The following is an 11,810-nucleotide window of genomic DNA, read 5'->3' on the forward strand; positions in this document are numbered from 1 at the left end:
GATGGATGGATGGATGGATGGATGGATGGATGGATGGATGGATGGATGGATGGATGGATGGATGGAATGGGTGGAATGGGTGGGTGGGTGGACGGATGGATGGATTGAATGGGTGGGTGGGTGGACGGATGGATTGAATGGGTGGGTGGGTGGCCGGATGGATGGATTGAATGGGTGGGTGGGTGGACGGATGGATGGATTGAATGGGTGGGTGGGTGGACGGATGGATTGAATGGGTGGGTGGGTGGCCGGATGGATAACTACCATCTCATTATAACAAGATTGCGTCTCCTTATAATGGGATAGTATCTCCTCATTATAATGAGATACTTGAGAAGCTGTTATTATAATTATAATGAGATTCTAGTTCATTATAATGAGATGCTATAATCATATCAACATTTATATAAGATAGCGTTCTTCTATAATGAGATGATATAATGAGATGCCATTATATCATTATCTATTATAATGAGATGCTATTATATTGAGCATCTCATTATAATACATTGAATATTTATTAAATTATTAAATGTATTAAATTTGATTAAATGCGGTTTTACTACATTGGGAAACCTTTTTGAATGTTTCCCAATGAGTTACTCAGAATACAGTATTTCCATTTAAATATTCTATCTTTTCAGCAAGAATGGAATCTTCTCTTCCAATGTAATATTTGTCAAAACATCTTTTGTGTCAAAATTCAATAAAGTGAATAACAAAATAGAAATTCTTGTAGGAAGATTTTGAGGTCACGCTGTCCTTAGTATCTAGATTAGGCAACTGGTTGGTTCTTTGTGAATATGCCTGCAAGAACGTTATTTCAAAACAATAAGAATAATTTTTCTGTGGATATAAAATTTCTCCAAAATTTGTTATCTTCAGTTTGCTGCATATTTCTTCACACTCAAACTGCCGCAGATTTTGAATGAAGTGCAAACTTTTCTGAATCTCAAATAATCTAACTCATTCAAAGGATTTCATTTGTGCAAAAATGACAAGTTAGTGCATCAAAGAGCCATGCGTAATTTTATAATGCCGTGCATTACTGTAAAAACAGTAATATTTATAAATTTTTGATAACTCCTGGTTAGTTCAGGTGGCTCCGAACCCCCTTTGCGCTGTCAGGATGATGTGCTTCGACAGCAGCAGGCGCAAATATCTCCATGCGCACTGAGCGGTGAGTGGACAGCCCACCTTCTGGGTGTCCGGACATTTCACAGACGCCAGCAGCGATGCGGACGCCTCTCCCAGTATTCTTGCTCTTGTTAGTCTCGTTCTTTTATGAATCCACAAGTTTCAGTTGCCCGAGGATCTGCCGATGTTCCTCCGAGACGATAAGATGCAAGCTTACAGCAGAAACGGGAAAGGACCAGCGGAACAAAAGACTGTAAGTACAGAGTATTTTATGGAGTCAAAGTCGATAAAAACACGTGTATATGCCAGCGTATAATAAAATCATATATGATGTTAAGGCGCTGTATAATCATATAAAACTACTTTCCAGATCGGTCTGCGCGCAATTACGCACAAAATGTTTAATTTTGAGCCAAACATCATCCACGTGGTTTATTATCAGTTTTCAAAGAAATAATTTTACTTGATTATTATAATTTTTCTTTGTACAAAACTGGCAGAATAATGTGTGAACATTGCCATGTTTAGCAACGTATTCATGTAGAATCTTACGAATTAGATGCAAGGCTGCTCCTAATTTGGAAAAATATATAAATACTTTATTATTTATTGTATTCCACCTAATATGTACTTGTCTTACATTTATACAATACATAGACTGCCATTGGCCAACATAATGAGCACACATATGATATCTTACTGTGTAAACAATAGTCTTAACTTTGTTCTAGAAGACTTTATAGCAACTGTGCAGCTGCCTCCCACACATTGTTTATGTTCATAATAAGAACAATTTGGATTTAAATAACAGCTGAATAAAAACATATGCACAGACCTTCATGGCCGCTTCAGTCAACAAAAAGAACTTCAATGTGTTTTGAACTTAATTACTTCTGAACATGTCAAGTTGGCCTCACAAGGTCATGTACATACAGCATCCTCTCATCCTATGTCTGAGCTCACCCGATGAGCCTACCAGACTGTGACGAACCTTGAAGGTTGGGAGTCTTGACCCCTGCTTTTATAAATCACAGGACCTTGAATCTGAGCTGATAAGTGCCTGCACACCAAGGCTGGCAGTTTCATGATTGGATCAGATGCCAAAAACACTCCTAAAGCAAACACACATACACCCATACAGAACTTTTATATTTGGCTAATTAGTTGTTGCCATGAGGAAATGATGAGACAAGAAACAAATTTGTAGAATGATAAAAGCAGAAATGGGATTCACAACATTGGATTTTCTAAGTCCACACTGTCCGATTTAAAATAGCTCATTCAAATCAAAACTACTTTATTTATCTCAACTGGAAATTAAATGTCATAACTCATATCCACAAAGCGCCATTGTGGATGGAGATACTGTGGGCATAGAGGCTTTTCGGTAGCAGTCAGTCTAACAACAAATCTGTAGACTCCTCTGACTGAAGACTGTTGCTGTATGATAGTCTTATGACTATCATGACATGCTAACAGCTCAATATCCGGGCAGCAGAGAAGATATTCCACAGTAATATGTTCTGGATAACATCATCAGTTGTTGGCAAGCACTGCTAGTCCACCTCATTTGCTTTTGCTGCTCCCCCTTTAAATCATTTTCTGGTCATATGGTTAGAAAACCGGGTGGTGATTAGAGTTTAAGATCCCACAGTTTCAAACTCTTCAGCTTCACAGTTGATGAAACTGAAGAGTTTGAAGCTCAAGAGTTTTTATTATTTGTCCAACGATTAATACACCTGGCAGCAAGATAAGTCTAATAGTGTAATGCTACCCCTACCAAGCTAGACAGTAGTTACAGGGATTTTACATTTGAAAGGCTCATTTCTCTCTACCAAACATTCTTCATGTCATTGTAGTCAAATGCCTTGTCTTTGTTTTATGAGATTAAACAGTTCTTTTCTCCAGAGGCAATTTAGCTTGTGCTTTGTGCAACTGCAACTTTTAGATGAGCTTTAAGGTGTTGAGGTAGCATGGGGTCAGTCCTTAGTCAGTACTCTTTCAAGTACTTACGATGTTAAACTGACTTCTCTGCAGACAGTGAGATGATTTCTTACAATTCCTGGAAAATCAAAAAAATTTTATGTAAAATTCTTGCTTTTATATTTGATAAAATTTATTTGCTCATGTTACTTCTGTCCTGGGAAAACAAAGTTTTAAAGTACTGTAAATCATTTAAACGGCCAAAATTTTAAAAAGGGTTCATGTCCTTTATGATTCTCTACATACCTATTACAGTGAGTCAAAACTGATCATTTTATTTACAAAATAAAATGCTTTTATTTACTGAAATTTTATTGACATTAAATCAAGATGACTTGTCGGTTTAATGGTCACTGTATCATAATCTAATGGCCATCTTCCATCTCTTGTAGGTTTCTTTATCACCTTTCTTTTAAAACTATATCAAGCCATTCTTTTGAGGATTTGAGAGGAGTTCAGAGGATGTATGTATCTGTCTTTTCTTTTAGTGCACCAACAATAATCAGACAGATTTAAAATGTGAACTGTATATCTTTTAAATTTAGTGGGAACGTGCTGCATTGCTAATTATGCATCGTGTTTTTAGCCTTAAATTTCTTCTGTTTTCGTTTTAGAATAAGTTATCATCCAGTTTTAGAGATCATGTTTAGTTGGCACTGAACAACTATGGGCACACTGAGTTAAACTAACATCTTAATCATGTTGTGTTTGTGTTATTTGCAGTGCGATTGCTCAAAGTGTAACCCTGGAAACCATTGAAGCGTTAGCATTTAGCAATCTTCTCAACCTTTCTGAGATGTAAGTCCTGTCTTTGTGAAGCTGTGAATGAATTTCTGTCCCGATCACCGCAGTGCACCTCAGCTGCTCTTCTTTTTCCTCGTCACTGAACAGTTCAATTCAAAATGCAAGAAGTCTGATGCACATTGACAGAAGAGCCTTCAACAACCTACCAAATCTTCGCCTCTTGTAAGACAACTTGAACCTAAATGCACAACTGTTCAGGTTTAAAATTAAACCTAAATAAGTGGGATTTCATTTATTTGTACATTGTGAAAGTACTTATCCATTTGACTTTAAAGTGTCAGATTACAATCACAAACTTCAGTACATTTTATTAGCAATTTAATTAACACAAATTGGTGCATAAGTTTAAGCATCTTTGAGGTACAGATTGAAAAGAGTTCTTTAGTCCTTTAAAACCAAAACCACAGTGGTGGCAGAATCATGATGTGGGGATGTATTTCTTCAGGAAAATTTGAGAAGATGGTTGGAATTATAAACATTTCAATTGTGGAAGAAAATGTGGGGTAGATATTTACAAACATGGCTTCCATTGGACCCAAATTCAGTCTCAGTTGGGCTGGAAACAATACCACACTCCTCACATTTTTCTTTGTAGAAAATTTTGAAATCTATGCTTCCCTTTCCTTAAACTTAATAACAATACAGGTATCTCAAATAAAACTCACTTTGAGTTTCCTTGAGTATGAATAGTTTTGCAGAATGCGCTACACATACTATGAAAAAGGTGACATTACAAGAGATTTTTTTATGTTTGGCTTCACAAAAAAGTCTAAAATTATTGCAGAAACATTATGTCTTCTTTATCACTGTAGGAGCATCTTAAACACTGGAATAACCCTCTTCCCTGATGTTACATCAATCACTTCTTTCAAATCAGACTTTATTCTGTAAGTCACAGTAACATGAAAATCAATGATAACAATGATTTGTTAACCTTATGCGAAATACAGAGCTACGTTCTGTTAGTGTCTGTAATGATGCAGGATGTTCCAGTCTGAACTTTGCTTCTGTTGCAGGGAAATATGCGACAACATTCATCTGCTTGAAGTGCCTCCAAACGCTTTCACTGGAATGACTGAGGGTTATGCTACATTGTAAGTGTGCCTCTGCATTCATGATCGCTTAATGAAAATCTTTATTTTTTTCTAACATACACTGTTTATTACAGGAATCTCTACAACAACGGTATCAGAGGAATACACAATCATGCCTTCAATGGGACAAAGATAGATAAGCTGTATTCAATAAACTCCTACTTTATCATCTTTTTTTAGGAATTTCTGCTCAGGCAGTGAGAAATGTGCTCACTGGTCCTTTACTGTGTCTTGTCTAGGGTGCTGAAGAATAATCGAAACCTTGAAATGATCCACAAAGATGCTTTCCAAGGAGCCACTGGTCCGGAGGTCTTGTAAGTTATACTTTGTGTTTTTTAAGGGTGACCTATTATGCTTCCTTTAAGAAGTTAGGATAGGTCTATGGGCTATATGAAGCATGTTCACTAAATGTTTTGCACAAAATCCTCCTTAAATAATGAGATTTTATTCTAATCAGTTTCACCATTGTGAAGTCCTTTCACAATCAGGTGTTTTAGGGCGTCATGTCACTTTAAATCCAAACAAGCTGCTGTTGGCCACACCTCCTAACTCAATGTTTACAATCATAAATTTGAAAATGTCAATTATACAACAGTATATCTTTGAAAAGCGTAAGTTGATCCTCCTGCACAACCAATAAGAATGCAGCAAGTAGTTTCTAGATGGTAAGTCAACAACAAAAAACTTGTTTTTTCCAGCAGCCATGCAGCAGTAAAAACAGCTGACCAAATGTGCTGCAGCTCCACTTGGGTTGCTAGGTAGTAGACTGGACCTCTCTGGGGTTGCTAGGTAACGGCTGGTGACTGATGATTTATGAGGCTACATTCTGGAGGTTTTCAAAAAACTTTAACATACAGCTGGGTGTTTTTGTTGTTTTTTTTTAACACTTGGGATGTTTCTCGAAGCAATAGAAGTACAAAAATGTGCAAAATGTACATTTTGGACAACAGGTTTCCTTTAACTAAGGTGCCATAAGAAGACAAACATTACTCACACTCACTCTTCAGATAACAAACCTTTAACCAGTTTATCGCTCGGCTGTTTTCTGAGTCATGACCCACTTATCAAGTGCTGGTAGCAGGAGCTTGCTGACTGCTGCTGTGAACTTTTACAAGCCAGTTTCTTCGTACAAAGGTCCAAAAATAAAATATTGCTCATGTGACGCTGTTCTCACAGGGATGTTTCTGCAACAGCACTCACAAGGTTACCTGCTCACGGACTGGAGTCGGTTCTGGTGTTGTTCGCTCAGTCAGCGTACGATTTGAAAAGGTTGCCTCATCTGAAGGGAATGGGCAGCCTCCGAGAGGCCCATCTCACCTACAATAGCCACTGTTGTGCCCTTCTGAGCTGGAACCCTCACAGGTGAATTGTGAAAGGATAAAGTGCCCTGCAAATGTATCCATACCCATTGTAGCTTTATGTACAGAGCTATTGTCCTAAAAAGTGGAAAACCTTCTCTAAATTGGGCTGAATAGAAATCCAGGCCACACTTTTCAGATATTTCTAACATATAACAATGATATGCTAACTTGTTAGAGCCTCTCACATAAACTCACACTAACATTTGTTGATTTTTTTTTTGGTTTTAACATAAAGAGTGGAACAAACAATTCACTGAGTTGGAATACTTTTGCAAGAAATAAGTTTATGTTTAAATATGTTTTCTTTCTTTTGTTCCCAATCATGAAAATCGATAGTGGAAAGTTAGAATGCTCAATATGGTAAAAGCAAATTAAAACAACAGAGCAGCTTTTTATCCTCATCTTCTTTCCCATGGTTGTGAACTCTATGATCATACTTAGAAAAGGCCTAAATACAGTATGAATGTTTAAGCGCATGAACAACTATCCCAGAGTGCAACGCTCTAAAAGTACTTTAACAACAGCAGAATCAGACAGTGCTCATGTATATTTGCAGAATATACATGAGCAATCTTGGTGGAAGAATCAGCAGCCAACATCACTGCAAACAGACAATGAAAAAAAATGAGATCTCACATCTATATTCACTTTCCTCCAAATAAATAATAAAAAAATATCCCACTGGAAAAATTCCCAGAAGAAATCACTCCTGCATCCTTGCCATAAAAATTCACCATATCTTTATATGACAGATACGATTTAGACACAAGTCTTTAAGTGTCTCTAGACGCAATCAAAACAGAGCTCTTTTTAGAGTAAAAAGTATCCAGTTTCTATCGTTTGCTCTCCTGACTTTTCAGCACAAAACTAGACAGGTGTAATTTATGGCAGACCTTTCAACCTGAACAAGTAGGAAGGCTGCGTTCCTCTTCTGAGACTTTACAAGCCGTTTGTTTGGTGGAATGTGAAGAAAACCAGAATCTCAAAGATGGTTCCCATCCCTTTCTAACACATTTGTGTTCTTCCTGTTTTAAGTTTTATTTTCTGATTTGTGCCATATATTCAGATTCAATCTTGAACTTAAACTTAAAACTATTTTAAAAATGTAAATACAAAAACATTTTTAAGCTAAATTTGTGGTTAGCACTTGAAGAAATCCCCAGAATTCAATGGTGTGGAGCCATTTTGTTGTAAAAATTATCAGAAACACTCCGAACTTGACCTGGCATATCTTTAGCGGACACCAAGAAGCTTTTGCAAAATTATGCACGAGAACCCAAATGATCATCTGAGCTTACAGAATAAATTCAATCGCAAATAATATTTTTTTCTGTTATGCACATTTTGAAATTTGGTGGGTTTTTTACACTCTTAGCTATTCAGTTCAAAACAAGAAGTATGTAAAATGAGATTATAGATTTCTTCTGTTTTTCTAGGGACTTCTCAGCTAACGCTCCATGGGATAATTTTTCTACATCATGTAAAGAAGGGAATCCATCAGCAAGGTGAGATATTTTTCTGCTCATGCTGAACTCATAGTTCATACCAGTTTCTTTGTATTATCTTCCCAAAGTCATCAACTTTCTGAAAATTCAATTTAAAGGAATGGTTTGGATTCTTTCAAGTGATGTTCTGTGAAACTTAAATCAGTAATCATTTCTTTATCTGTAACAGAAGGAGGTCATATTGCCGCAAGCTTTTAAGAAGCTCTGCTTTTAGCTCATGTTAGCAATTTCAACCACTCACACGGACAATGTTCAGATCTATCGGATGCAGGGCTGTGTCAGTGGGTATTAAACATCTACACTTACCCTAGCAAAGTGTTTTTCAGCTTTCAAAAAATGGATTCACCAACAATAAATAAACCATCACAATATAGATATAAAAAATAACTACTGGCATACAGAAACATTTAAAAGGACAATAATAGCAGGTAAAAATGGATTGTTAAATCTGTTGGCTCTGCAGCTTTTCAAAGCTGCATCCTGTATCCTGATGTTAAAAGAGTAAACTCTGAGAAAAGGTTAGGTTTAGCTAACATTGCCTGAGCTTTTGTTAGGGATCTGCTTTGGTGGAGAGTAGAATCTGACAATTAGGTTTATTATTTAATAGTTATTTTGCATAATATATATTTCATTAAACCAGGGTCAAACATAGTGCTGTAAGATATTTGCTATGGGTGGAGAAACTACAGTGGACCCTTGGTATTCGCTGAGGTTTGGGACCACAGCCACATGTAAATCGCAGAAATATGTGAATAACCAAGACCCCCTCTAAAACAATTACTATTGCATATTTTAACCTTAATATGCATTAATACCCACAGTGGAAAGTGTGTATTAATGCATACAGCTAATATTTACAGTCTTTCTTATTTCCACTCTGTGGGGTACAACCAATCAGCAAAAAGGAAATCGAATGGTGCTTCTATGGAAGATGTGGCTGCTTTGAAAACAAATAGCATTGCAGATTGGTATTTCAGCTTCCCAAGCTGCCTTTTTTGGGGGGAATATTTTTAGGTACTATACTACATGAAAAAAATCTGTGAACAGGCAAATTGTCCATGAATAATTTAGAGAAAAATATAGTCTAGAGTCTTTATTATCTGTGTCTTGTCTTTTTGGGTCTCTTACAGATTTCAGAGGGTTATCGGAGGCACAGGCGACACACCTCCGCTTGGGGGCTGGTCGTTTTATTCGGAATCTGACCTGCAAGTCACCACCTTCCAAGATGTGGATGACCTCTATTCTCAGCGGGTGGACTTCTGCCGCTCAATCATTTGCACGCCTGAAGAGGACGCCTTCAATCCCTGCGAGGACCTTGCTGGGTTCAGTTTTCTCCGAGTTGCTATTTGGTTCATCAACATACTCGCTATCACAGGCAACCTGATGGTGCTGCTGGTTTTCTTTACCAGCCGAAACAAGCTAACCGTGCCTCGCTTCCTCATGTGCCATCTGGCCTTTGCTGATCTCTGCATCGGTGTCTATCTTCTGGTGATTGCTACGGTAGACCTGAGGACTCGTGGTCATTACAGTCAACACGCCATCGAGTGGCAAACGGGGCCTGGCTGTAACGCTGCAGGCTTCCTGTCTGTGTTTGGCGGCGAGCTGTCGGTCTACACGCTGTCCACCATCACCTTGGAGCGCTGGCACACCATCACCAATGCTCTGCATGTAAAGCGCCATCTGGTCCTGACAAAGGCTGCAGGTATAATGGCAGCGGGTTGGTTTCTGTGTCTGGGGATGGGGATGCTGCCCCTGGTTGGCATCAGCAGCTACACCAAAGTCAGCATGTGCTTACCCATGGACATAGAGACCCCTCTAGCGCAGACTTTCATCATCATCATCCTGCTCCTCAATGTGGGGGCCTTCACCGTCGTGTGCGTTTGCTATGTGCTTATATACTTGGCTGTGAAGAACCCAGAGGTCCCTGAAAGAAGCGCAGACACCAGGATAGCAAAACGAATGGCTGTGCTCATCTTCACCGACTTCCTCTGCATGGCGCCCATCTCCTTCTTTGCTATTTCTGCCGCCTTTAAGTTTCCTCTCATTACCGTCACCAACTCCAAGATTCTGTTGGTCCTCTTCTTCCCCATCAACTCGTGCGCCAACCCCTTCCTGTATGCTATTTTCACCAAGGCCTTCAGAAAGGACGCCTATCAGCTCATGAACGCAATTGGATGCCGTAAAAGCAAGGCCAAAATTTATCATTTGAAGGCCTGCTGCTCCGAAAATGCAATGAATAGCAATTTGAGATCCAACAATAAAGAAGCTCAGACTGGAGTGAACATGGCTCCCATATCACATCAGGATCTGCAACCTAAGGATGAGCAGGAGATAACCTGAAGACAGAAAGGGACAAAAATATCTGGACATGAAGGACTGCTGGGGGTTGGGGAATGTTTTGTTTTTAATGGGATTCCTTTCTTGTTGTCATAACTCTACACATGAAGCTCCACTGTTAAAGACTTACTATTTTTATAGGTTACTATTTAAAACATGAATGTAATCCTCTGACATATGATGGATTTTCTTCTCTGTCAGATCCAAAACCATGCAAGTTTACAATGAAATACCAGCAGTTCATTATTCATGAACCTTCTCGTTTATCAGATCTACAATGCCTTGCAAAGGTATTTAAACCCCTCAAAGATTTGCTAAATTTGTCATGGTTAGACTTAAAACTCGAATGCATTGTCAGGATTTCATCTGATAAATGAACACAAAGAAGTAAAAAACTGGGTTTTATAGTTTTACAAGTAAAAATCTGAAAAGTATAGCTTGCATTTGTTTTCAGTCCCCCTTTACTTTCATACTGCTAAGTAAAATCCAGTGCACTGAGAAGTCAGCTAAATAACAGACTCCGGTATCGTTGAATTTAATGTCAGAATAAAGGCGCCTGTTGCGTGAAGGCTTCAGATATTTGTTTCAGAAAACTAAATGAAAACTAACAGAGCTGGGGTAAGACTAGAGGAGCTGCAGAAATGCACAATAACAGCTTTCCACAGAAAAATGGGGGATTCACATGAGGAAGAAGATGCTCTGATGATATGAGACCAAAACTGATCTTACTGTGAAACAAGGTGGTGGCATCATCATGCTGTTGGGACAAAGTTAGGTGGTAATTAGTTACATTTACTTGAGTAACCTTTTGAAAAAAAAAAAAAAAAACTTTTCAAAGTACTACGTTGTATTACTTGAGTTTTATTATGAAGTACTGCTACTCTTACCTGAGTAAAATTTCTGAATACTGTACCAGTAATCTCACTTTCTGTTTAAATACAAAGAAAATCACCAGACACAGACACTCATCTGCAGTGTCTGTTAAAGTTCTATAAGTTTTATATAGAAAGAAACTGATTTTTAAATTTTTTTTTATTTTGCCTGATTTTTATTATTTTGTATGTTATTTATATGCATTATTTTCATTCTGATCTTTGAAATACCAAAATTTTCACATGACTTTGTATTTTGGTGATGTAATTTTTCAATATTAAATGATTGATGTTTTGATCAGTTACTCTTGCTTGAGTAGCCTTTTTTTTTAATTTTTTTATTTTTTTTTTTACCAAATACTGTTTTACTCTTACTCAAGTAATTTCTTGAATGGCTGCTTTTTACTTTTACATGAGTAAATATGTTGAAGTAGTGCTACTTTTAATTGAGTGCAGTTTTTAGATACTATGGGAAGATGGACGAAGCTAAATACAGAACAATCATGTACAAAAAGCTGCTATGAGTTGCAAAATACAGATATCTGGGTTAAGGATCACCTTCTAGCAGAAAAAACAACTATCAACATCCAGCTGGAGATACAATGACACAATTTAAATCAAAGTATTCATATGATAGGATGGCCGAGTCAAAGTCCAGACCTAAATCCCATTGAGAGCCAGTGGCTCTAAAAAGTAACGTTTTCAGGCATTCCTTAT

General features: G+C 37.6%; 1 protein-coding gene across 1 annotated transcript; it reads left to right on the plus strand.

Moving 5' to 3' along the window:
• The first annotated feature begins 1,133 nt into the window (after positions 1-1,133).
• On the plus strand, positions 1,134-11,258 carry LOC102230296 (lutropin-choriogonadotropic hormone receptor-like). The gene is made up of 11 exons (XM_005806819.2): positions 1,134-1,390; positions 3,513-3,584; positions 3,844-3,918; positions 4,012-4,086; positions 4,737-4,811; positions 4,941-5,018; positions 5,093-5,161; positions 5,258-5,332; positions 6,195-6,380; positions 7,816-7,884; positions 9,015-11,258. Exons 1-11 carry the CDS (start codon positions 1,236-1,238, stop codon positions 10,222-10,224), a joined length of 2,139 nt encoding a protein of 712 aa, XP_005806876.1. The 5' UTR covers positions 1,134-1,235; the 3' UTR covers positions 10,225-11,258.
• The last annotated feature ends 552 nt before the right edge of the window (positions 11,259-11,810 follow it).

Source organism: Xiphophorus maculatus, chromosome 22, assembly GCF_002775205.1.
Source record: "Xiphophorus maculatus strain JP 163 A chromosome 22, X_maculatus-5.0-male, whole genome shotgun sequence".
Taxonomy (NCBI): Eukaryota; Metazoa; Chordata; class Actinopteri; order Cyprinodontiformes; family Poeciliidae; genus Xiphophorus; species Xiphophorus maculatus.

Excerpts from the sequence above, each read along its gene's own strand:
- LOC102230296 (XM_005806819.2), top strand. The coding sequence starts at position 1,236 with ATGCGGACGCCTCTCCCAGTATTCTTGCTCTTGTTAGTCTCGTTCTTT. Across the intron at positions 3,919-4,011 it reads CTTCTCAACCTTTCTGAGAT|TTCAATTCAAAATGCAAGAA; the intron begins GTAAGTCCTGTC and ends GTCACTGAACAG. Across the intron at positions 5,019-5,092 it reads ACTGAGGGTTATGCTACATT|GAATCTCTACAACAACGGTA; the intron begins GTAAGTGTGCCT and ends TGTTTATTACAG.